The sequence below is a fragment of the Pezoporus occidentalis genome, unplaced genomic scaffold (assembly GCF_034315485.1).
Source record: "Pezoporus occidentalis ecotype Australia unplaced genomic scaffold, CSIRO_AGI_Poc_V1 ctg34, whole genome shotgun sequence".
Classification (NCBI taxonomy): Eukaryota; Metazoa; Chordata; class Aves; order Psittaciformes; family Psittacidae; genus Pezoporus; species Pezoporus occidentalis.
In genome coordinates this window covers 1,147,757-1,173,194 of record NW_026915376.1, presented here as the reverse complement: position 1 = coordinate 1,173,194, position 25,438 = coordinate 1,147,757, and the positions used below count along the sequence as shown (strand labels likewise).

The 25,438-nt window shown below is 37.7% G+C and overlaps 1 protein-coding gene across 4 annotated transcripts in view; it reads right to left on the bottom strand.

Moving 5' to 3' along the window:
• Positions 1-25,438, bottom strand: part of PRKD3 (protein kinase D3) — a 37,419-nt gene continuing 11,981 nt past the window's right edge. For 3 of the 4 annotated variants that reach the window (XM_062629494.1, XM_062629495.1, XM_062629493.1), the window contains 17 exons: positions 24,226-24,364; positions 22,398-22,529; positions 21,553-21,710; positions 19,986-20,175; positions 17,311-17,388; positions 15,739-15,922; positions 14,047-14,170; positions 11,496-11,573; positions 9,665-9,941; positions 6,618-6,670; positions 5,723-5,795; positions 4,801-4,907; positions 4,075-4,236; positions 3,549-3,647; positions 2,556-2,823; positions 1,613-1,698; positions 1-804 (listed from right to left, as the gene is read on the bottom strand). In XM_062629494.1, coding sequence (XP_062485478.1) covers positions 631-804; positions 1,613-1,698; positions 2,556-2,823; positions 3,549-3,647; positions 4,075-4,236; positions 4,801-4,907; positions 5,723-5,795; positions 6,618-6,670; positions 9,665-9,941; positions 11,496-11,573; positions 14,047-14,170; positions 15,739-15,922; positions 17,311-17,388; positions 19,986-20,175; positions 21,553-21,710; positions 22,398-22,529; positions 24,226-24,364 — 2,382 coding nt within the window. In that variant the 3' untranslated portion in view covers positions 1-630. Of the gene's footprint in view, positions 805-1,612; positions 1,699-2,555; positions 2,824-3,548; positions 3,648-4,074; positions 4,237-4,800; positions 4,908-5,722; positions 5,796-6,617; positions 6,671-9,664; positions 9,942-11,495; positions 11,574-14,046; positions 14,171-15,738; positions 15,923-17,310; positions 17,389-19,985; positions 20,176-21,552; positions 21,711-22,046; positions 22,311-22,397; positions 22,530-24,225; positions 24,365-25,438 lie in introns of those variants that run through there. The other variant, XM_062629497.1, reaches the window with a different exon arrangement.

Sequence of the window (25,438 nt, the reverse complement as noted above, 5' to 3'; positions counted from 1 at the left end):
TTTGAGGGTAGCTGGAAAAAGTTCAGTTAGGGCAAAGACACACATATTTAACTGTTACCAGCAGCAAGTTATTCCTTCATCTGTGAAGCTGTATTTGACCTAAACCACCATGTTTTGCTATTAGCCAAGGTATTCTGCACCGATTTCTTTTTACAGTCTCTTTTCACCATGCAGAGTTTAGGAAATGGGAGATGTATCCAAGTAACAGAAAACAGTCCTCTACGGCCTAGTAAATAGGGATTAGAAAACCATTACAAAATTCTTACTGTGTAGGCTATGAAAAAAAACCCAAAACAACAAAACCAACAAACCAAAACCAGTCCAAACCTTGAAACCACACATACCATTCAATGTGGGCACACTACACCTCAGTAATGGCTTTGTAGTCACACAACTTGGTAAAATGCTACCCAGTTGGGCCTGTGCCACTGTCCAGCAACTACTCATAGTTTAAGCAGAGATGGAGAGAAGCTTGTCAGATGACAGTCTATTCTCAAGTCAATGCAGGATCCTCTGGGGCTTTGCACACTGAACAGCATACAGCATTCAGAAAGCAACAGTTGTGCCAAAACTTATCTTCAGTTTCTGTCGGAGTATCTTTCCTTGCTGCAATTTAGCATAATGAATAGATCAAGGGTCTTCTTCCATATCATCTGGGTTGGGAGCCATAATAAAATGCTGGGGGTACTCAAGGTTGTGTTCATAAGCATGTTCTTTCCAGCGTGCATCATCACTCTCGTGGGTAATGTAACGCTCTCCAATGCGTGTTTCAAATTCTCTGAGGTCAAGCCAGGTCTGATAATCCTAAGGAGTAAATGAGATTTAAGGAAGCAGTGTTAAGAAACAGCAGTACTACACTCCCACAGATAAATTCTGCAGTTTGCCTCTACTTTTAGTATAATGTTAACCCAAAACCAAACACCTCTCCCCAAAATACCCCAACACTGTCCACAAAGAATGGTTCAAAATTAAATAGGCTGGTATCTAAGGTTGTAATACTGTAAATCCTCAAAACTTTTTGTAACAAGACAGCTATGTCAGCTTCATTATAAAATTACTTGTATACATACCCATATAAGAAATTATACTCATTCCAATATTGTTTGTACTCAAAAGTAATTGAATTTTCCCCATAACACCTTTTAGGTTATTTGGGTGCATGGATACATCATACAGTATTGTGAAACCATTGCCAAAGGCACCCACCTCAAAGTGGTGGATAAATTCGTGGCACACACCAGCCTGTGTGCCTCTTTCAGCACTGAACTAACAATGTTTGTCTCTAACACTCATTGCAGTGCGGCTTCGTGCACACATCACTGCCCACATTCAGGAGATGCCAGAAGAGTAAAACTCTATCTTGATGTCAAACAAAAAGTAAGGGGCATAGTGACAGTAAGATAAAGTTTCCCTTGAGGAAAGAAGCCATTAACAGATGGACAGAACACCAGAGCACATAAAATGTAAAGCTAACCCCAGAAATACGTAACCCGCTGTGAGTGCTTCTTAACAGACTTTGATAGCAGATTTAATAAGCCTCTGAAGGATTTAATAGAAAAAATTAAATCATTATTCACCCATTACAAACATAGAAAAAGGCAGATGGGTTTACCTGTAGCCACGGGTGACTAAGGGATTTGTCAACACTGAAACGCTTCCTCATCTTCACTTGAAGCAAATTGTTTATTAAATCAATGGCTGACAAAGAACAGGGTAAAAATGATATTGTTTAAATATTCACCATCTCCATCATCATTCACATGCTGCAGTGAAAGTCAATTTTTTTACAAGTGTTTGTACAGAATGCTTTCAATCAAGCTCTTGAATTTTGTATTTAGCTTTGCTTATGTTAAATGAGGCTACCGAAGCTAGGGGTGAGCTGCCCCCTAGCTTTAATGGAAACACTGAAAGATTTACTGTGTTACTTGTTAATCTTCTCCCCTCCTGATTTTAGCGGTTTTCAGAAATGCCTAAATAACTTGAGCATAATCCTGTGTTCCAAAATCATGCAGCCACTTCCACTATTGTATACTTCTGTTCTCCTTCCACATCTACACGTGTTACTTATATATACACAGCTGGCACTGGACAGCATCAGAGACCAACCCTGTAAGCTTCTAGATTGTTCAGACCTGACATTTAGATCCAGGTTTTGTTTCACTTGCTAATATACAAAACTAAAATTCCAGAATCAACTTAGAACTGTTTCTGTAATATGAGTTTAGATTAAGCACGTTTTGAGATCAGCATTCAGCAAGTACTCACACATGATTTAACTTTTCATTGGGAATTTGGGGAAGTTTCAGGTTACTTAACCTACTCCTCATGCATGCAATTTATTTTTCTTGCTAAATCTATTAGCCCCTCCTGTATTTGACTGTATTTTTCACAGATATATCCCAGCTCGTATTTATCCATTTTGGCACAGTCTACTAAAGTCAAGCTATCGATAATTCTCACACTCCTATCTATCTGAATTAACCTCAAACTTTAAGCATTTCAATGCACTAATCTACATATAAAGGCATTCTAAAAGCAAACATTAATTTCCTTACCTTCACTAGAAATTTCCTTCCAAGGATTTGGTGGGTACATAAACGCTGCATTTTGAATCTGGTCATTGATATCCTCATCTTCATTGAATGGGAATGTACCACTAAGGCTCACATAGACAATAACTCCTACTGACCACATGTCTAAAGAGCGGTTGTAACCTTTACTCCTGAGCACTTCAGGGGCAAGATAAGCAGGTGTCCCCACCACAGAGCGCCTGAAAGATTTTTCACCAATGATGCGTGCAAAGCCAAAATCACACAGCTTCACCTGCAAAAGAAATACATTTTGAACTGAGAAATCTCTGCTTGATCTCCAAAGCATGCAGCTGCCCAAGACCAGAGCGGTACTTGATACACTTGCTATCCTCATTAAACATGGCATGAAATAAATCAGAGACAAACATCATGTAAGCCAATCAGTTAAGGTTTTAGGTTGCTGGTTTTGCAGACTGCAGACCTAAACTGGCCTTGCACAGACTCAGGTCTGAGGCAGTTTGTCTATTACATGGCCATCAGTGTGCAAATAAGGACAAAACACTTGATTCCCAACTCAGCACATTTTCAGAGGCAAATCTGCACCCTCACAGGGCACAGAACCAAAACTTTAAGAGCACATGAATCCCAGCCAGATCACATTCCTCTTCATCAGATTCCTGAAGCTAGTGGCTTCAGCTACACAGAAATCAAACAATGAGGTTTAGCTAGAACTCAGACCCAGCTTCTGGGTGGAAAGAAACTGAAACAGACCACTGAGCATAAAGCTAGGCTAAGAGTTGGAAGGAAAAAAAAGACAACTACAGTACATCTAATTCAAGTAATTCTACACTAAATCAGTTGATCAATCCCACGAGAGGTAACTTTTTAAACTGCAAATTCTGTATTTCTTAAAAAAACCTAAACAAACAAAAAAAACAAAACCCCAAAAAACAACAACAACAAAAAAATCCCACAACAGTGAAAAGTGATGAAAAGTATTTTTTAATCTTCACTCACTTGAGGGAATGGCTCTGCTGATGCTAGTAGTACATTTTCTGGTTTTAAATCACAGTGCACAATGTTCTTGAAGTGTAAATTCCTCAAAGCAACAAGTATCTGCAAGAAAAAAGAACATTTTCAGAACTATTTAAGCAGATCACAAGTGTCAAAAGCCACAAACACTAACCAATACAGTCATTTTTATCAACATAGTCTTCGAGAATTAACCCATGTAATATACTACGCAAGCCTAACAGGAGTTGATACTGATGGGGTTTATTTTGCTTTCCCAACCCCGTCTTTCTGAATGCTTACTGTTTTAACATGCATCTTTGGATGCTCATAATGTTATGTGTTGGGAAAGAAGAGCAAATAAATTTAACATAATTAACAGCCAAATTCTTTCCATGTTTACTCCACTTTCCATAGATGTGCAGCCCTCTATGCTCTTTTAAATAACAGTGCAGAAACCCCCTTCTCCAAACTCCATTCTCACATAATTAGAAAAGACACATGTACTGAAGTAGAGAGACTGGCTACCAACCTGAGTGACCATGAACTTAGTTATTCTTTCTGGAAGTCGACTTTTCTCACTGGAAAGAATCATCTCTAGCATATCCCCATGCAGCTTTTCCATCACAACAAAGACCCGTTCTGGCGTTTCAAACATACATTCCAGGTTCACAATCCCAGGGTGGTGCAAATTCTAAAATACAGTATATCACAAAACAAACCGGTATGAAATATGCCGGATCACACAGACATGTTGTACCACAAATCAAAAAGCAGCCAAGTGGAGAGTTAGCAACAAACAAACCAAAAAACCCAAACCAACAAAATGTCTGAGGCAAGAAAGTAGCTTGAAACCAACATCAACCCCTGAAACATGCCAGTTAAGATTAATCTGATCCAAAATTATAAATTTACGGTTGATATACTTAGTAGCTTGAATACAAAACATACAGAAATAACACTCAGATTGAGGAGCCAGTAGTGGAAGACAGCAAAAAAAGTAACACAGAATTTCCTGTTACCTGAGTACACACCTCCTTCAGTGGATCCCCTATAGGGGATAGATACCACCCCCAAGTTATCAACTGTACCAAATACTCAGGAATTCCTGCTCTTCTAAGATTCCCTCTTATAAAAAGACTCAGAAATCACATATGCAGATTAAACAAATCAATTCAGAGCACATACACACATTACAAAAATCTTGTAAATGGCTTATCTGAGAGAACTCCAATGTGATCCAAAACCACTTTTGTACCTGGAGAATGGCTACTTCATTACGAAGCTGACTTTCCTGTTTAGTTGGAAACCTCATCTTGTCAATGATTTTGATAGCCACATCTCTTCCAGTCTTCCTATGTTTTCCTAAACAGAAAACCAATGTCAGCCATCAAAAGGTTACCATTTTTAAACCATCAGTTAGCACTTTTTTTTCTTTCTTTCCAGATTTATGATCTGTGGTTTTCTCAACACTTGAAATTTGACACATGGGACCAAAAAATACAGGAAGAAAAAAAAGTGCTGATTCATGTCTAGCATTTATTCTTTTTGTGACTACTCTAAATAAGCTATACATTGCAACAGAATTTTTTAATAACTGGAAGTGATAAAACTACATTTTAAACCCAAGTTAAGGTAAAGAATTTCTCCCTCTACTTTCTCCTGCTGACAGAAATTTGAAGCTAAACTGTTTGCATAAAATATGTCTATAATACTTGCATAAACAGCCAAACCACAAATTAAAATATGTATTTTTCTAATTGCTTGTGGCCTCATTTCTCAGATGTCATTAAAAACCATGTATAATTGACAGCCTCCTTAAATGGATGACTTCTAATACTGTGTAATACAGACAACAGTTAGAATTTGCAATTAAAAACAAACAAGCAAAAACACAAAGGCCAAATGCAGAATACAGACTGCTCTGTATTTAACTGTGGTCAAAATGCAATGCATATGCCGAAATGATTTTTATGCCAATGCAAAACTCTAAATGCAAAAAAATGAATTGTAAGAAACACTACATAAAAACTGCAGAGACAAGGTAACATGATCCAAACAAAACTTCTAACATGATAAACTTCACCTGGACAATCTAGGTACAGCTAGAAATAAGAAAAGAGAAATTGTAATAGACATTCTAGCTCAGTAAATGCTTAATGGAATCAAATGTACTTTACCTCCATATACAATACCAAACTGACCAGATCCCAGCACTTCATCAGCAAATATTTGGTACACAGAGCTGATATCCTAATGCATGAAAAAGAGAAATCACAAATACCAGGAGTAGTCAAAATGTTCACAAGCTTATTAGTACATATACAGCATACAAGTACTGGTTAAGCTGTATTTACATTTGACATTAATCAAGCTCTGTAAAGGGTGCCACCATTCCCCTTAACGGAGTGGAAAAACACAACAAACTTTTCCTGAAGAGGATCCACTTAGCGGCACTGTAAGTGGGGACAGTCAAATATCAGTTGTGCCAGGTAAGTAGATTACTTCCATATTTAATACAGACTTCGTTAGCTAGAATACCCTGGTGTTGATTTCTCATCTGGACGCTGTCACTACCAAGTACTTCGTAATACCCAGGTATTACAAAGGTGATCCAGGCTAGAGCACTTCTCCTATGAAGACAGACTGAGAGAGCTGGCCTTGCTCAGCCTGGAGAAGAGAAACCTCAGGGGAGACCTTACAGCAGCTTTCTGTACCTAAAGGGGCCTACAAGAAATCTAGAGCGGGACTTTTTATAACAGCATGTAGGACAGGACAAGAGGTAGTGCCATTAAGCTGAGAGAGGGCAGATTTAGATTCAGTATTATAAGAAAATTCTTTAGTATGAGGATGGTGATACACTGAAACAGGTTGTCCAGAGAAGTTGTGTTTGCCCCGTCCCTGGCAGTGTTCAAGGCCAGGCTGGATGGGGCTTTGAGCAACCTGCTCTAGTGGAAGGTGTCCCTGCCCATGGCAGAGGGGTTGCAACCAGATGATCTCTGAGGTCCCTTCCAACCCAAACCATTCTGTGATTCTATGAAATAAACACCATTATTATACAATGCACATACTCACCACATTCTCTTGGACCTGGCAATTTGAAACAGAGATGCTTAAAGATAACTCTTCTGCAATAAAGAAGACACAACTGAGTAAGTAAGTAGGAAGGGCAGAGGCTTTTTTTAGTAAAAAGCGGGGGGAAAAAACCCCAAACTAAAACCAAACCAAAAATCCCCAACCATTTACTGACTTCTAAACCAGTCATGATGAAACAATTTTTATTGATGTTCTGCAGAAACACCATATCCTAGATCATGGATTTCATGGATTGATTAGATAAATAACCTTAGGAGTTCTGCTGGAATTATTTGACTATTTTTTGTCATACCGCTGATAATAGAAAGAGTAGAATGAGTGTGTACACAATAGAGAGCTGATGATCCAAAAGCAATAGTAATGTGGCAATTGTATCGGAGTTCATTAAACTACTAAGAATTTCCAATAGTAATATAGAAAAATACAGGAAAGCAGACCAGGCAGATACCTTATAGTCAAATGAACACATGGTTACTAATTTCCTTTGGCATCAGAAGATGCAGAATTAATGCATGAGAAAAGGAAACAAATCAAGCAAGGCAAGAAGGCCTGATAATTAAAAAAGCAGTAAAACCCATAATATAAACAATCTTTGTTTCCTGGATAAACTATAGAAGCATACGAGTCTTTGGAATATAAGAGCACATCTCAGAAGTGTAATTTGCAAGTAAAAGCATGAGATAAAGAATTTTTCAGCCTTCACCAAATTTTGACAAGAAATTTTCATTACAGGAATGACATTAAGATGCACAGACAAGAAGAGATATGTCAAGGCAGGCAGAAAACACCCCTTTCCTTTCACTTCCAAATACACCTACAAGGTGGAAAGAAGATATACTACATATTTACTAGCCCTTTGAAAAAGTTTTCATTAGCCTTATGATTTAATAACCACAATTTCAGAGAACAAAGAAAATGTCTGTATCTGACTTTTGCCACCTGTGCTTTACCTCAGAGAAGGAATTTAGAGCCTCAAGATAGGAATAAATATGAGTTCTTAAAGACACCCTTCATAGCTGAAATATGAACTGGAATTACAGCCTTGCATATGTCTACTGATTATTGACTACAGCCAAGTCTGCATGGGAGTAACAGTACAGAACACAAGCAAAACCAAGAAAGGTGGTAGACAAAAAAGTTACTAAGGTCAACACAGTTTTTTGAAACTGTTTGAAGAGAACACACTGAACCCTTCTCCACAGATGGCTACAGCATACAAAATATCTGGTAGGTAGAGTCTGAGTTACTACTTTCAAATAAATCGTCTGCAATGCTAAGAGCAATGGCTGAAAAACAGACACTTCTGAAGACCTCAGTAACGCCAGATTCAATACATAATCTACACCAAGTAACATCTTACTAATCTTCTCTCATTTCAGCTCAGAAATATCCCACCTCAACCCCCAAGCACAAGGTCAGAAAGGACTCCTTCCCTTGGGTCAGACTGGAAGAGCATCCTCCTTTCTAGCCACTTTCTGGACAGATTGTGGTATAAAGTGATATGCTAGTGTTCTGTGGACATTTCAACACTATAAATTCCCTGATGCTGCTGCAAGCATTTCAAGCTGTAGCAGTATCTCCCTCCTCTTTCGGTCTTGTCATTCAAAAGACCGTATTACAGGCTTCTGCGGCTTTGGATTTTTTTAACTAGAAGTCTAGTTTTCTCAGACTCTTGGAAACTTTTGATGCCTTGTAATGTGTACAAAGAAGAGGGATGAAGGAGTATTTTGTGGGCTTTTTAGAGTTTAAAAACCAACCTGAGTTGTATAAGGATATGTGAATGCCACTCCACAACTCATGGTAGTTACTTCTACTCCTAGAATCCTAAACGCTTCTAAATACTTCAAAATACTCCATTCACCGTACCTACCCTTGCAGCTCTATTTCCTATAACTGCCAAGTTTTAATATAAAAATGTTATTATTTACATCTGAAAAAATACCAATTTGGGAAAAGCAACTTTGCAAGTCTCAGCAACAGTAAGCCTCCGGTTCTAGAAGACAAAGTGAACTTTGGTGTATATGTATTTGGAACTAAGAATTTTATATTGAAAGTAGCATTTTACATACGTATAAGGCCAGTCGTGAGGTACCATCTTACAGGTATGTTTCTTCACTGTAATTGAATACAGATACCAGTACTGGCTTTCATAGTTTACCATTTCAGACCACAGTTGCATCATTTTCAGAAAGTGCCTTTACCTAACACTAGTGGTTACATGTTCTTAACCATTGTTGGTGCAGAGTAGCCAGACATCAGAGACAGAGAAACTAATCTCACAATCTCCTGCAAAAAAAGAACTTCACTAAAAGAAGATTAAGAAGTAGCTGAAAGATAAGAGGAAACTAAAGAATGAAAACATAAATCTCAATACAGAATGTGAATTAATGTCATCACAAGGAACAAGATGTTTGAAGAGAAAGAACACAAGATACAGTTTAGTGGAGTCTTGATAATGAATCTGATCCTATGTCAGAGAAAGAAACAGAGGGCAGATGCGTAAAAAGAATAGGGCACTTTTTATCTCTACCCACAGCTCAGCAATAGTCCTTTCCAGCACTGGTGGTATTTACATTTTATCAATTACTCCTTTTCTTCTCAGTTACTGACATCTCACAGCTTTAATATACATACAGGATAACATCAAAAAATATCCAAATTTAGTTTTCAGAGTATATGATCTGAATATATTATGCAAGTATATTAAAAATATCTAAACTAAGGTCCCTTTTTACGTCCAGCAACTACATGTGAGATCTTACTGCTCCTACAATAAAGCTCTGCAATACGCATTCATGTTGGTAAATCCGATTCCTAACTACTACTACCTGCTACAACAGATTGAAGGAGTTGCCCACCCTCCACAAACCTGAGTGTCACTTTTTAGAAACCTGTGGGAAATTATGGACACAATTCAGCAGAGGACAGACAGAAATACTTCACTCTAAATGAGACCTTTCCTGAAAGGAATCTTTACTATTAACAGCTTCAGAATATGAATGATAGTGCCTTGTCTGCCTGCTTACTGTGATCTTTTCCTTGTCCTGCAGCAGTGCAAACGCTAGCTTGAGGAGTGACTGGCATCAAAGCCTGACGAATGGCTTTCTCCCAGCCCTGAGCTACGTCAAGTCCAACTCCGGTGGCAGCAAGAACAGGACTGTGATGACTGCTGCCATTGTTTTCGCCAACAAAGTACACCATGGTGTCAGTGATGATCTCAAAACAGTAGGGGTTGCTGCCCTGCACCACGTTTGAAAAATCTCGAGGCTGAGTCACCTGGAGAATTTCTGAAAGTGGAATCTCCTGAAGAAAAATATTAAAGGTTAAAAAAAATGAAAATGCACATACTATTTTTATATACTGGTATTCAAAACTTAAAGTGCTTGCAAAGAAATAAAATACATCAAAATACCAAACACCAAGCATCGTAACTAATGTCATAAACTACGCATGACCATTGCCCACCCACAGCTTTCTGAATTCCTCTCTACAAGCCTAGAGACTTCCAGCCCCAGCACAGCAATCTTGATACATGCGTGAGACATCCCACAACACACACAAATGATGCACAAGTACAGAACGACCATTTTCCCCCTTGTAGTTTATGCAGCTTAGCTAGAGAAGATGACGGGGAAAAGTGAAGCAAGACAACATTAAGAAGATGATGCAGTTACATAAGCTAGTCAATAAGCACTGCTTCACTTATCTGAATCATTTTGGGTAAATAATCTCTTTCATACAGATATTAACAATTTCTGACTCTTCAGCCCTGTCAGTTTAAGATCATAGTATAAGCAGTACTAGAGAACAGATCTGAAGGAAGAAATGGTTGCAAGTTCACACTAGCTGGAGGAGGACATTCCACATACACAGGAAGGTGTACAGGTACATATCACTTGCAAGAGTAGTGAACAGTAGGTGAACACAGGGCTGGCATTAGTGTGATAAGAGACAACAGGCAATTAAGATGAAGAACAAATAAATGTAAGGGCAAAAACCTGAATTATTCTAACAGCAAAAACAAATAACCTGAGATTTAAGCAGTTAAAAAGAGGGGTGCAAACGGGCAAGTCAAAGGACTAGAAGCAGTGACATAACAGAGCAACAAGCAAGGAACATATTTTACCAGCTGTGTTTTGAATGCACAGGGCAATACAAGTTATCAGAGAGGTCTGAGAAGAAGAGACTGCATTGGTCAAGATAGGGATGAAAAGGATCTGGGCAAGTTTAGCTGGGTGTACAGAGAAAAGGCTTGGTCTTATAAAGGAAGAAGCTCAAGATTTGGACCCCCACCTAAAGGTGTAAGACAAGAAAGGGAAAAATCCTGTTTATACATTCAAACACATTTTCTAAATATTCCACCATTGAACACACTGTTATATCAACAATACACTAAAATAATTGCTAAGCTTCATGTATATAATGCCAGGCTGCACACTAAATTTTCCTCCAAATCTTGCTTTCAAGTTTCAGTTGTACAGTTGGAATAATTTAATTTTGAGATCAAATGAAATACATAAGCATGCAAACTTCCAGTCACGACTTCTATATAGAATGCAAAAACCCTAGCTTTCATTAGACTGGCAGCCAAACAGATTCTCTGGTAATTGTAAAGAAGGTTTAATTTGCTAGGTAATTCAGAACAGTACATGTAAAATGTAGAGAGACATAAGGAGAGCTGCAACCAACTTTTCAGAATTGGTTCTGATCCTTCTCACTTACAAAGTCTGGCCAACAATTAACCTGGTCAGTTTTGATTAAAAAAGATGAGGAAATTAAGAAAATACTTATACTGCTCAGAAGTAGATTTTAGATCAGCAAAACTGTGCAACATAATTATTACTCAGCATTCATTACCTTGTAATATTTTGTTCCTGATTCATTCTGAAACAGCGTGAGGCATTTGCTGTCCAGTCTCCAGTAATGTCTTTTTCTCTACAAAACACACAGTACAATAATGTAAGAAATAAATTGGTATGGCTTTGATTACCTGATTATTTAAATAAGAAATGCTTAACATTACTAACATCATCAATTAACATAAATCTAAATGACTAGATACACGAAAAAGAAGCTCAAAAGTTATTTCCGCAAACCAGAAGAAAGTATCACTTACCTGACAGTAATAGCAGTGTCATATATCACTTAAATATCACTAACAGCAGCTATCTCACACAGGAAAAACACTCACCTACATGGGTTTCACTCTAGGTAATATGCTCCCTGAATCTGAAGCATTTTAATTTATTAACAATTGTTGGGAGTCATGCTTCCTCCCTCTGAGCCCTCACACCAACATCATAAGGGTTCAAAGGACTGAACAAGCCTAACAAGTCCTTAATTCTTTTGTCAACACAGAGTTCAAGAATGTCAAGAGCCCACAAGCAAGACAGACTGTGAGATTCAAGTGGACAAAGTATCGGGGGGGGGGAGAAAAATAGAACTCAAGACAGACTGAACAGCCATCTTCTGAAAGTCTCCACCAATAAGAAACATCTGCATCAAAATGAGATACGGATTGCACATAACTGTCTTGTAATTTTAAGCAGAAGAAGCAAGCTTTTAGTATGTATGACTGTATGAGTCTAACTTACTTTGCTTGCCCCATGCTCACTCATTAAACCCATTTTTATGTTTCCGTGACAAAAACCCAAGACCCTCATTCTGGCTTAGGATGCAAAAGTTTAAAACATAATACAGCAGAGCTTAAACACCTTCAATCATGGGGAAGCTAGGTCTACCTGTAGCAGCCAGACAAAGAAAGCTACGTCATGAATGGATTTAACTAAATGGAATTCCCATCCAGCACTGAATGGAAGATGGGTAGAGATGTAAGGATGAACCGGTCTCTTGGACATATATACTCCTTATAAAATCATGAAACAGGAAAGACTTTAGAGGAGGGAAAAAAAAAATCAAGGAACATGTTGTAACTCCCTCGGTGATTCAAAATCTGCCTATGGGCAGAAAGGATGGGCTCAGGGTGAGGAAAACAATATAGATGATAATACAGAAACTTCTCATTATAAAGGGTGGAATATCTTGTTACCCAGGATGAGCAAGAACACAGATACTGCTGTTAAAATGAACCTTTCTGGAACTGACAGAAAGCCCAACCTGTTCAGGTATAGAAAACAGTCTGACATTGCTGAGAACAGAGGGGTCAAGGGAAATAGCTGATATTGTAATGCCTAACACGGAAGTCTCTTCCCATTAGGGAGCTCTATGAAATCTTGCTTGGCTGACAGTACCTTGCTTTGGGGCAGAATACTTCACTTTATTTGCATGGCCTTCTCGGTAGATGTCATCTAGGTAGCAGCCAGGCTGACATCAGAATAAAAACAAACTAAGCTAAGGTGTACAATCTGACCACTGTTCCATGAAGAGGTTCAAAAACATTCATGGAAGAAAGTACTAGCTGTACTGAAAGATTAAACCAGAGCAGAGTACCACGCCTGCCATGAATACGTCAGAACTATGTGTCTTCGCCTGCTACTTGGCCTTAGTTTTTCATAGCTAGCTGATTACTGTGTCTGTTAAGTAGCCTTGGCTGGAATGTCATCTGAAGTACACTAGATACTTATTTTTGTTTGTGATAAATACATCTAGGTATTACAAAACTGTATTTCAAAGATGTTTTTTAAGGCAGTTTCTGACAGACCACAGTGGTCTGTTTAGTTGATAATCACAAAAAGCAAAAGTACTACAGTAGCCTCAGCTGACTAGTGTCACTCATCAGCTTGACTTTAGGATAACTTAAATTAACTTGTCTTCTATAAATTCTTGTAGTCCCCTTCAATTGGACTCCTGTGTAAACACAAAGAATGCAAAAGTATTTATGCTGCCTTTCATGAAGTCTCAGTATAACACACTGCTGCATGAGATCTGGAAGTGTCTTGACTTCATCCTTTTCATTCATCTACCAGAAGATGAGAGGATCCATTCCCTCCTATCAGACAACTCTAAGGAACCCAGTTATTCTTCCTTATTTTCCTTCCCAATCCATAAACCCAAGGAGCTTGCCTAAGAAGGTTCAATTAAGAGATGATTACTGGTAGCACTGGAAACAAACAATGTAGTCTCTTTGGAGGATGCTTGAATAGCTAAGGACAGAGTCAAGCCACAATTCTTTATACCAGTAACATCAAGAGGAGTAGTGAGTTTCTGGAGAGTAGGGTGTGTTCAATAACGCTTACTTTTAGATACAGCAAACTGATGGGAGAATGAAGGGCCCTCATATCTACACATAAATATTTAAAGACACCTATATCATTAGAATAATAGTGTCAATAGTTAATAGTTCCTTCAAATGATACTGTAAACCAAAATATCTAATTAAGATAAGTAAAATACACTGGTTTAGAAAAAATAATCTAACTTAATTTAGGAAGAAATTAAAGCCACTGACCAGATTGTCTCTACTAGTATAGTGGACCATCCATCCTTCCTTCACCATTGTACTGCTCTTCCTCTTTGTGTGCTTGATCGACTGTACAACTCTCATGAGTGGAATATTATTGCTTGTTGAAGGACTAAAAAAAGATAGAACAGTTAACATTTAACAAGTGAAATACAACAGTACTGCAATTATACTCGTACTACACATTTAGACCATTATTTTCAGGAACAGGCACCTTTTCTTCCCATACAAATTTTATTCATAGCTGAAACTGGTAAGGTATCAGAGTTCCTATTATCTCTCCTAGCACAAGTGTTGCAAGTACATAAATTATCTACAGAACACAGAAGAAACACACTGGAATGAGGACACCTACGGAAACCATCTCTCAAAACAATTAGCTGAGACTGCTAGTCTAAAACCAGCATAAAAATATAGTGAACATCAGCATCACTATTATTTTCTCTTTTCTAAGCTGACTATGTTACTTCTTAATATTTTTATTACACTAATGAATGTCCCTAAGCATACCTTCTAGTTATGAAAATATTAACAGGGGTGTGTTAATTCAAATCACAGCTGCACTAGAAAATTCTATCACTGCTCAGGGATGGTAACTGTTCTGCAGACAAGAACTGACAATTTTCAATATTCTGACAGTCACTACTTAAACATACATTTTTTAAAAGCACTGAAGATGGAGTCAGCCACTAAGTTACCTGCTTTACACCAGAGCTCCTACATGTAGCACTAACAGAAACGTTTGTAAATGAAATCTCAGATTCAAAACAAAAAACGTAAGGATGCTTTAACACAGCATTCTGTGTAATTCTAGTATACAGAATATATACTATATAGTGTAATTCTACAATGTAACTGTAGATGCCACAGGATGCTCTACTTGCTAAAAAATTTAACTGCTTCAAATACAATTAGAAATAAATGGAAAAATCCTACCTAGAGGTGGAACGCAAAAAAGCTGCTACTTCCAACTCAGGAAGTCCTTGACCTATAAATCACTTAAAGTTGGGAAGGTATCACTATATGCTCTTCCTCACATATTTGAATGTTAAGTCCAGAGGTACCGTGACCTTTAGCTTGCATCTAATAGAACTGTTCTTATGTTAAGAATAACATAAGAAAAATCAGGATGACGCTATTCAGAATACAGAAAGTAAGAAGAGCAAACCTGATTAAAGGAGCTACGGAACAGCGATTAAAAGAACTACACAACACCTTCAGATAGAAGACTTCAGAAAAAACACATTCAAGATAAAGCAAACTTCTGCCTAAACTAATACAGATTATGATGTGAATATCTAAAAGTATCTCAAGTAATTCCTTCTAAATCAGCAGATGTATAACAGTAACTAAATTAGGATGAAGTCACAAAGATCTAAGTGATGTCAGCCATGTTAAACTGTAAGTTTTACCATGTTTTGATAACATTGTTTTACCTCTTTGGTAACAGCCATTTCACAGCACCTTTTCAATTAAAAGAGATTATATTATGGTAATTTTTATGTTTCAATTTTCTTGAGACAGAATAACTTTCTGAAATGTTTAAGTATTAAAAAAAAAAAAAAAGAAAGAAAAGAAAAAAACCCACTTTAAGCAGTGCAAGTTGGCTAATCAAAAATGTTTTACTCACATTATTGAGGAAAGTACATCCAGACCAAAGAAATCCACCTTATGACTTACCTGATGGTTTTGACAGCTTCTTCATCTTTGTCTGCATCAAGGTCAGATGGATCCATAAAGAAGATCTTGTCCTCTGGTGGAGAGGGCTCCTCAGCATCATCTAGACCTCGACTACCATCACTGTTCAATTCACTGCTATCAACTTCCATTGGCATGTCCAAGTCCTGCCCTGGGCTAGCAGGTTCTGGAAACAACACAGAATTCAGATATTCTTTCAAGTATACAGTTTAAAAAAACCCCAAACCACCATACCCAAATACAACTCCACCACACGCCACCCCCGATTTCTTCCTCAGTGTCTTCAGTTCGTATTTATGCAAGTAAACATAAAAGTAAAATCAGAATATAAAAAGTCCTCTAGTTCTCACTACATGAGGGAAGTGCAAAATAGGCTACTGAACATTATCAATTTGGTTTCGCTAAATGCCAAGGTAACAGAGACCCAACTAAAACAAGAAACATATTGAAAGAAACAGAGTAAAAAGCTTAAGGTCTAAACTCACTAAGTAATTCTGTTCCACAAGTAATCAGTACAAAGTAACTTTTCACTGGCTAGAGATGACCCAGAGGATTACTCCTGTGAGAATGAAATTCTCCATCAACAGAAACCCAACTCTGTTCTTGCTTTTGTAGCCCATAATAGCAAAAGTAAGAGAGAAAAGAGGGGTTGTGGTATTACAGAAAAAAGAGAAAAGCAGAACAGATTTTATTCACATCTGACCTTCTGCTGGCAGAAGTTTAATGTTTCCAAAAGCTTTATGACTTGCACTATGTAAAATTACAAATTAAGACATACCATTTAGAAATACCTTAATCTATAGCCCTTTTTAGCCTTTATTATTATTATTATTTAGGCCGGAAGAGAGCTCAATTGAAGGGTGGGAGAAAGAACAATCAATAAATAAATAAATAAATAAGTAAAAAGACTCCTTATGTCCACAGAAGAATTATATGAAATCATAGTTCCCAAACTATGTGCCTTAGCACCATCACAAGGGTGTTGAAAGTAGGCTGAAGCAACAACATGCTGGCCAACAACCAAAAACCTAGGCAAGAGCCTTGGGGCTGGAAAAAGGAGGCACGAATGGATGGAACATGCTGTGCAATGGCAACAGACCCACTGTTTTTTCCTTTCTCTTTTACCTCAGAAACTGCTGGGCTAACTCTGGCCACTAAAGATCATTGATGTGGGAAAGTCATAAAAAACGGTACTAGTCTTCAGGTAATAACATTTACAAATACATTTCATGGTGAACAATGAGCAGACTAATCACAACAGATGATTATTTTTTCAATGCTGAGAAAGCTTCTTGTTTATTTCTTTGAGCAACCTCAGGCAAAGCACACTGCGCTTGCCAAGGCTGATGAAATAAAACTGAAGTCACCAGAGTATAAGTTTTACAACTGTTTTTTAACTGTTTTTAATAAAACCAGATCAGTTATCTCAGGTGAAGAAACTGGGAAGATAAAGCAAAAATATGTAAAATATTCAAAGATGAGAAAGCCAAAAGGTAATGCATCTTGTTAGACCTCCAAAGATCTCAGTATTTGAAACCATGTTTCTCATCTTACCTCCGTTAAAAATCACTTCTCCAAGACAGTCTTTAGGCACTTTAGATGCACAGCGTTTGTGACAGTTGAATCTGCAATCTAAAATAGAAGATAAATAAGATTATGATACCAGAACCTCACTCCTACTCAGCCACTAACATTCTAACATTCACTACTTCCATTACAAACTTCAGCTCAGTTTTATACGTTTGTATGTAACTGAAGACAGCACCAATGAGGTCACCTCTAGAAGGAAATTAACATTCTTGTCCTGATGTCATATGTTGATTTGCCCCACCACTATTCATTGCGTCAGCACTTCCCCTTCCAGTACACAAGTTTTCTACTTTTCCAGCTTTCTCTGTGGCTATTTTTGCCATTATGATGTAATTTTTTCCATCCTCTCATTTGTTCCACATCCTTTTTTCCACTGCTGTGATTCAAATGTCTCATCTCTACCATGTTTCCTCACCTGCCACCTTAGACTTTCAGCTATCAGAGCCTCTAGGATCACACACCTGTATCACAGAGCAAATATGCTGTGCAGTAAATCCCCTATCATTCAGACAGGCTGAACACTGAAGCTCCATTTCTGCCTGCTGACATAAAGGCAGACAGAATAATGTTGTGCCCAGATCTGGCCTGATGTGAAGATGGAATTTAACCTGGATGTGTGCCATTTCTGCATCTGAAGCATCAGATGCAGCCTACTTAACAAAGTCCAGCATACAACATTAGGCATATTTAACAAGAATTTCCTCTATTAGCAGTATCACCATAACTTTCAACTCAGTATCAGCATCATCAATCTCAAAACTCCCTACTGTCCCCAAAACTGTTTTCAATCTGACAGTTTAGCCCCTTTCTGCTATCCAAGGAAAGTTCACTGTGCTTTCCTTTACAGCCCAGACAAGAAAAATATCAGTATCTCCCCAGACTAAGAGCAAGTCAATCCTAACAAATTAAACTACACCTAAAAACATTCTTGGGATTGCAAGTAGCCTAGTAAACAGTTAGAAACATTCCCAGACTTTTGGTCCACATACTAGCATATAGTCCATAACTAGTATGCTAGTCCATAACTAGCATACTTTTGGTCCACAGCATTAGCACAGTCCCAAACAGTTCCCAGGTCTAGTTCTGATTTATATCGGAGCACTCCATGAAATTGTTCCAACAGGCAGTCTGCATACAACCACCCAGGCTGGAATACAAAGAGAACTTGTTCATGAGCATGGGTCATTTTGTCCCAGTTGACCTCAGTGTCCAGGTCCAGGAATGGTGCTGAGCCCATTTTAATTTATTACCACAAATACAGCTTTAGCATCCCAGAAAGTCCAAGCAGATGCTTGGATGAATTCAAGAAATCCAGGGCTGTTACAGGTACTCAGGAACACGGTACTTATGAAAGACCCATGATACTGCAGATTTGTGAATGTGCACAAAAAAGTCGGTGTGAAACCTTAAGAACCTGCAGGAGAAAGTGGTATGAAAATATTTTCATTGTTTAATACCTATCCCTGATATAGTGAAAATACATATAAGATCATACCACACAGACCAAGGCCTATTAGTATTTCTGTCCTCTGTGTATATATAACATTTCTCTCAGCTTGTTTTCCATACATAAAAGTTATTTTTACCCAACATCATTCACTTCCTTGAAATTGATGTGGTAGCCCCATTTGTTTGGCTGCATATACAGTCACTGCATATGGTCAGTAGCATCTATGTGTTAACTATGTACTAAAACTGCAAAACACCTTTTTCAGGCTTCATTATTTATGTATTGCATATATCCAAGAGACACAGTGACAGGAAAAAAAAAAAAAAAAAAAAATCAAAACAGTTCAGGATGCTGCCTTCAAACAGACGACAAAGACTGCAAATTAATAAAACCAGAAATGAAAGATAAAAACTACTTCTTTACTTGAGACAGCAGTATTTTTAGTAAAAAGAAAATTAACACAGCTGTAAGCTTACAATTTTTGCTCTCCTTTACTTAAGGAAACTGAAAATGCATTCAGTTATCTCTTTTAAAATGTTGCCTTTTGGTACTCACATGTGACTAATTCACATGAGAGAAATGGAAAGTCCTTTCCATATTGTTTATGATTCATGACTACAGTTTTCTTTCCTAAACCAAAGCTGACAGATTTGCACTACCCAGCAATAAACAGCTGGAAAATGTCACAATGTCATACTTATGCCCTGGGAACTGCATGGAAGTCTGAGAACTGAAGTCATATATCTTAACAAATAAACCCCATGCAGCTGATGAAGCCTAAGCTAGCTCAGGAAAGGCACCTGAAAAAAAATTTTGGAAAATTTTTCCAAATGATAATAACCAGTATTCTGTACCAGAATAACATAATGAAAATTTACAAATTCTTTAGTGACGAGTCTGGAAGATATTGAACAAAGGGAGGTATTTCCCATTTTTATTAATTTAGGATTATCCTTTTACAATTAAGGTATTCCCAAACTACTTGTGATTAAATCTTATTTTTCAGAAAAACGTCCAATGCACAGGCTACTGAAATGAGGGCTGCTGTCATCCTCTCAAAAATACACAGTTTTTCCAAAAACTATACTGCCCTATTTCACAGTATGCATTCTTCTGGCAATGAAAACAGAAGCTGAAATCAATTTTAAATACACTGAAACTCATTGTTGCAGCAGAAAAACAGATTTACCTTTACACTGCATTCCTTGGCGGAAAAGACCCTTGAGCAGCCGTTTGCAATACTGGCATATGGTTGGACGAGTGTAAGAATGAACAGCAAAGGTGTGCGGAACCTTCACTCTGCACAGCACCATCTTTTCCATCCAGATGGGACGGCCACTCCAGGAGGGAATCCTCTTACTAGGTTCTGGGCAGCAGCGCTGGAACAAAGAAGATATACATGATTTGCACCAAAACTGTTCTATTGTCATGACTTTGAAAAGTCATGGCAGTAGGTGAAGTCCCTGGTGTCTGGAAAAAGGCATACATAGCACCCATTTTTAAAAAGAGGAGAAAGGAGGACCCCTGGAACTACTGACCTGTCAGTCTCATCTCTGTGCCTGGGAAGATCGTGGAAAAGATTCTCCAGGGAGCTATGTTACACATATAGAGGACAGTGGAGTGATTTAAGACAGCCAGCATGGCTTTACCAAGGGCAACTCCTGCCTCACCAACCTAATAGCCTTCTATGATGGAGTCAGTACATGAGTGGACAAGGGAAGAGCTACTGACCTAAAGCATTTTAAGACTGCTGAAAGATGAACCACAAATAGGATAATATATCACTGACCATCCAAGCCAAGTATTCAAAATCAGGTAAGAAAGAGGTGGCAAAGAGGTACTAAACACACATGCAGAAATCATAAATTCTGGGATAGGAGAAAAGGTTACAATTCTATGATCACTGAATAAATCTTACCAGCAGTTACATAATTCAGAATTCAGTACTTTTCATGACTCAAGACTAGACTTCATAGCCTATAACTAAAAAAATACGTTCTTGAACTAGACAATCTATACAATTTCTATTTTAAACTGTGGTAAGAATTGTTATACTGTAAAGTATTAGAATTAGGTAAGTAGGAAAGACTAAGTGCCTAAAGCACTGCTTTTACCCCACCATAAAAACAGCAATGAAACAAATGGATCTAATCACTGCCTGTCCTGTCTTACAATCCAAATATAGTTGCAGTATAATCAATAACCTCTCAGCAATCATCATAACCATTATAACAAAGAACTATTATGGATGATTTTATGCTGTAAGCCCTTCATTCCCTACACCCTCCCTGATAGGGCTTTGGGTTTTTTAGACTAACTCTCTGAAAAGCATAACAGCATATCAGGAACTCACTCTAGTCTCCAAGCATAAAAGCTTACAATTTGTACTGCTTTAGACAAGTAACTATCTTGTACTGATACCATAATTACAGAATGAATCTGTATTACAAAGAAGGCAGGATGTTTTATCATTCCTGAAACTAAATTTCTCAGAGTTCATATAACTATGAGTGACAGACTAATAACAAAATTATACATAAAAGTTATAACTTACTTCCCATTTCATTTCTCACAGTAATAATAGTTATCAGTAAGTGCCACAGGTTAAGACTTAACAGATTTAACAAGCAAACTAAACCAAATCATAATGGTTAAGCTCAACTCCCTGGTACCCATTATGAGCCACTTGCAACACTAGTTCCCCAGAGGTTTAAGGGTTTAAAACCAGAAACTGTTTCCCCTTTCACATTACATACTTCTTCAGAGGCAGAGGATGTGTATTCAGCTTGTGCTGGTCTTGGAACTGAAAGCCCTGCTCCTGGTAAAGACACGTTAGACAGACGCCTCTTTCTCACTCCACTGCAGTTATTTGGAATCTTGAAGGCACATCGCTTATGGTAGTTTAACCCACAACCTGAAAGAGAAGTTATTTTAGTCAAAAAAAAAAACCTCTCACCATTCAAAGTACCAAATTAGTATTGATATTTTGATAAAGCAGTTAAAAAGATGATCCAGAAAAATGGAAAAGGCAGAAATAGATTATTCTGTTAAACTCTCTTTAGTGTTCTTGTGCTTCACAGAAACAGTTTTTTCTGCACCACTTGCTACAACACTGGTCCTCAGTAAGCCCAGCTACAGGAACAGATCGAAGACTCCAAAGCAGCTTTTCCCTCCACCATGCAGCTTTCATCGGCTTTTCTCTTCAGAGCACAAGGCCAAGGAGAAGCCAGTGAGCAGACAGCATCAGTACCTGTCAGCAGGCTGCAGAGTGCTCCACAGCCAGCTGGATGAAGGCCATAAGGAAAGGAATTCCCCTTCAGGAGTCTCTTCAAAGTATGTGCTCCTTGTGCAAAGAACACACTCATAAGCTAGCTATTTCTTTCAAGTAGGAAACGAGAGCACTTCTTAAGTCTTTTGCCCAGGGTCACACAAGGCTTGCACTAATGCCAGGATCAGAACTCAGTATTCTGATGTGTGACCCCTTCAAACTCTAAAATAACACATTTATCAGGTGCTAACATATCAAACATGATGCACTTTCTTTTTCCTCATCCTATACAGACACACATACACAAAAACACACTAAAAATCACAGACTTACCTTCACATTTTAAGCCTTGTCGTACCAAACCCCAAAGCATCTCTCCACAGTAGTCACAAAAAGTAGGAGCCTTGTAGGAATGCACATAAAGTGCATGAGGACGAATCTGGAAATCTTCAACTGTAGCCAAAGCTTTTAAAAAATTGCAGTAAGTTATGGTTCTTGCCACAGGATCAACAAGGATTTACGGAAAGAATATATTGTTTTAAAAACAGCACATTCAAAGAACACTAACGAGCTGTTTAGACAATAGCATTTTACTGTACACCATTTAAATATGCTTTTAGAAGATTCCACAGTTTTCAGTAACCTTTATTGAGGAAAAAATCTGTTGGGGTTGGTAGGCTAATGGCCACAACTAATCAACAGTATGAGTCACAATGCTGAAAACTTCACTAACTTGAGAAGGTGAATACAACAGACATTGCTAAAACCAACAACATTTGAAAAAGCAACTTAATTTTCAAGCTGTTTTGTAACCTACAAAACTTTCAAATAAGGGACAGTTCTACAGATTATTAGATTTTTATCTTCTAAAGGACTTTTTCAACAAAAGCTAGTTAGATTGACCTTCGTATATCAAAACAGAACTGTAGATAGTTTCCATGTAACACTGGAAGTTTCGTTAGTAACGCTCTTTTTCTTAAGCACAGATATACTTAATTTTTTCCTGTTCCTTTTGAATGTAAATTGAAGAAAAAAAAAAATTGCTGTATTTTACATTAATGTTACCTTGCCCTGATAGCAAGGTAACTATCGCCATCTATGACTAAATGCTATGCTTTGACCAAATATGCACTAACACTTCAGATTCCCATGTCTCAGTTTTAAAACCCTACTGAAAGAGATTTCCGTCTTCAAAGCAGCTTATTTTCTGGTGGTCTGTTTATAAGGAAACAGTCAGAGACTGTCAAAAAGAGACACACACAAAAAAATTTCCAAATATGCCATTCACCAGAAGCAATGCAAAGCTCAAACGAAGATGATCAACTTGGTCGATCATCCTTGACATGCTAGAACAGTAGGTCCTGAAATGAAGAGAAGGATCTCAGCCTCACAGCTCTGGAAATCACACATTATTGATCCAATTTTCAAATCTAATCCCACAACAGCCAAGAGATGTCTCTTTCTAAAACATAACCTCAGTTTGGCACTTCATCCTCAAAGTCTGAAAGAACAGCTTGATGCTAGTTCAGCTTTTATTCACAGCTGGCTCTTGGCTGAATTTGACACAGTACTGATAAAACACATACGATTCATATCAGTTAGGATTTGGGGGGAGGAGGGGTGTCCTCATTATTGAGGAGTACTGCAGGTTAATACTACCACTCTAAGGACTTTATTGTTTAGAAGAAACTGTTTTTAAGTACTACAGTAACCCTTAAGAGCCTGTCCTTACAGGTATGATTCAGCAACTACATTTCTGTGAAGCCTTTTAGAAGTATAAACCGTCAATGGCAAAAGCTACAGAATAAAGATAGATCCAAGCAAAAGAAAGCAAATGACAGGGTTGAAATAGCAAATTCTGAATCCTACCTGCATTTCAGCTTCAACAATTACAATAATAAACTTATATAATTATAAATCTAATAATTCAGATTTATTTATAATAATAAATCTGAAGATTAAAACATGACTATGAAACTATCAAAACTCAGTACTGAGGCATCAGTACCACTTGTATTTTCTTGGAAACCTTTAACCCAAAACAGTCATCCGGTAAGAGATTCAAGTCAAAGACCTCAAGACATGATAATCGTGTTCCATAAAGTCCTGTTTCATATTACCTGTTGAATAAAGTACTGTTCACTATTACAACAATACCTACCAGAGAGCACAACCTCAACAAGATCTCCCTCGTGTATCTCTTCTGCTGATGTAATTCGTTGCAAAATATTATCAGAGTTCAGGTCATGGCGAAAAAGGAGAATTTTGTCATACATGCCAAAGAAACCACACTCTGGGAACTGCAATAGAAAGCAAACTCTAAATTAACACATGCTGTCCGATAATCCTATCCATAAATGTTTCTAGTAACAGCTGCAGAACTTGAGATCTTTAAGTGTTCCATGAAAACAAAACTGATCTGTTTATTTTTGAGGAACTGAAACATTTTCTGCACTGAAATGTAGCATAAAGAAAACAAACAAACAAAAATTGAAAAATAACCCACACCAAAACAAAACCTGTAAACCAAATCAATACCAACTTCTTCCCTTCCCCCCCAGCCAAAAGTGACACTTTTTTCAAACCTGAAAAGAAAAAATGTGAGAGTTTCTGTTTCTTTGGGTTTTCTCTCAGACCTGCACAATCAGTCTGGCATGTGAAAACCAAAGCAGATCTAACTCACACACCAGCACCTGTAAGGTTTATTTCAGACATTCTGGTCAGGCAGGTATTCAGCTTGAGACATTCCACCAGCACCTGCCACACTATTCTTGAGAGACAAGCCAAAAGAGGCTCCATGTCATTGTTCTACAACAGTTTACATCCACATGATGTAAGATGCAAGAAAAGGAAAACTTGATTCCATGCATGGACAGAAAATAATTCTGCAAATCCACACAGGGAATAGATAAGCTAAGTAACACACCATTTCCCTGTATACTTCACTGAGAATAGCTTTCTCAGACTGTGTTTTCCCCACTCTTCAAAATATTGTCAAGTGTGAGTAAAGCTTCATAAAATGAAAAGTTTAAAGCAAACAGTTCATAGAGGAAAAAAAGAGAAGAAATAGACTCTCAGAGGAATGAGTAGGAATCAAACAGCTCCTTTGGCCTTTTTGCTTAAAACAAAACTCATAGTGGGAACACGCACAGGAAGAATATGGGGAAAAACATGGAAAAGCACACCACAAATTTTCATTTAATTAGGTGACAAACTACACTTCGGTAATTTAGATCTTACACAGTCGATTAAGTAGCAGGGTCTAAACTGCATGAAGCTTGTGGTATATTAATTGTCCTTAACTAAGGTAGTCAAAGACTTGTTTCTACCAAATCAAAGACATAAGGAAGGTATCAGTCACACCCATTGTTTTC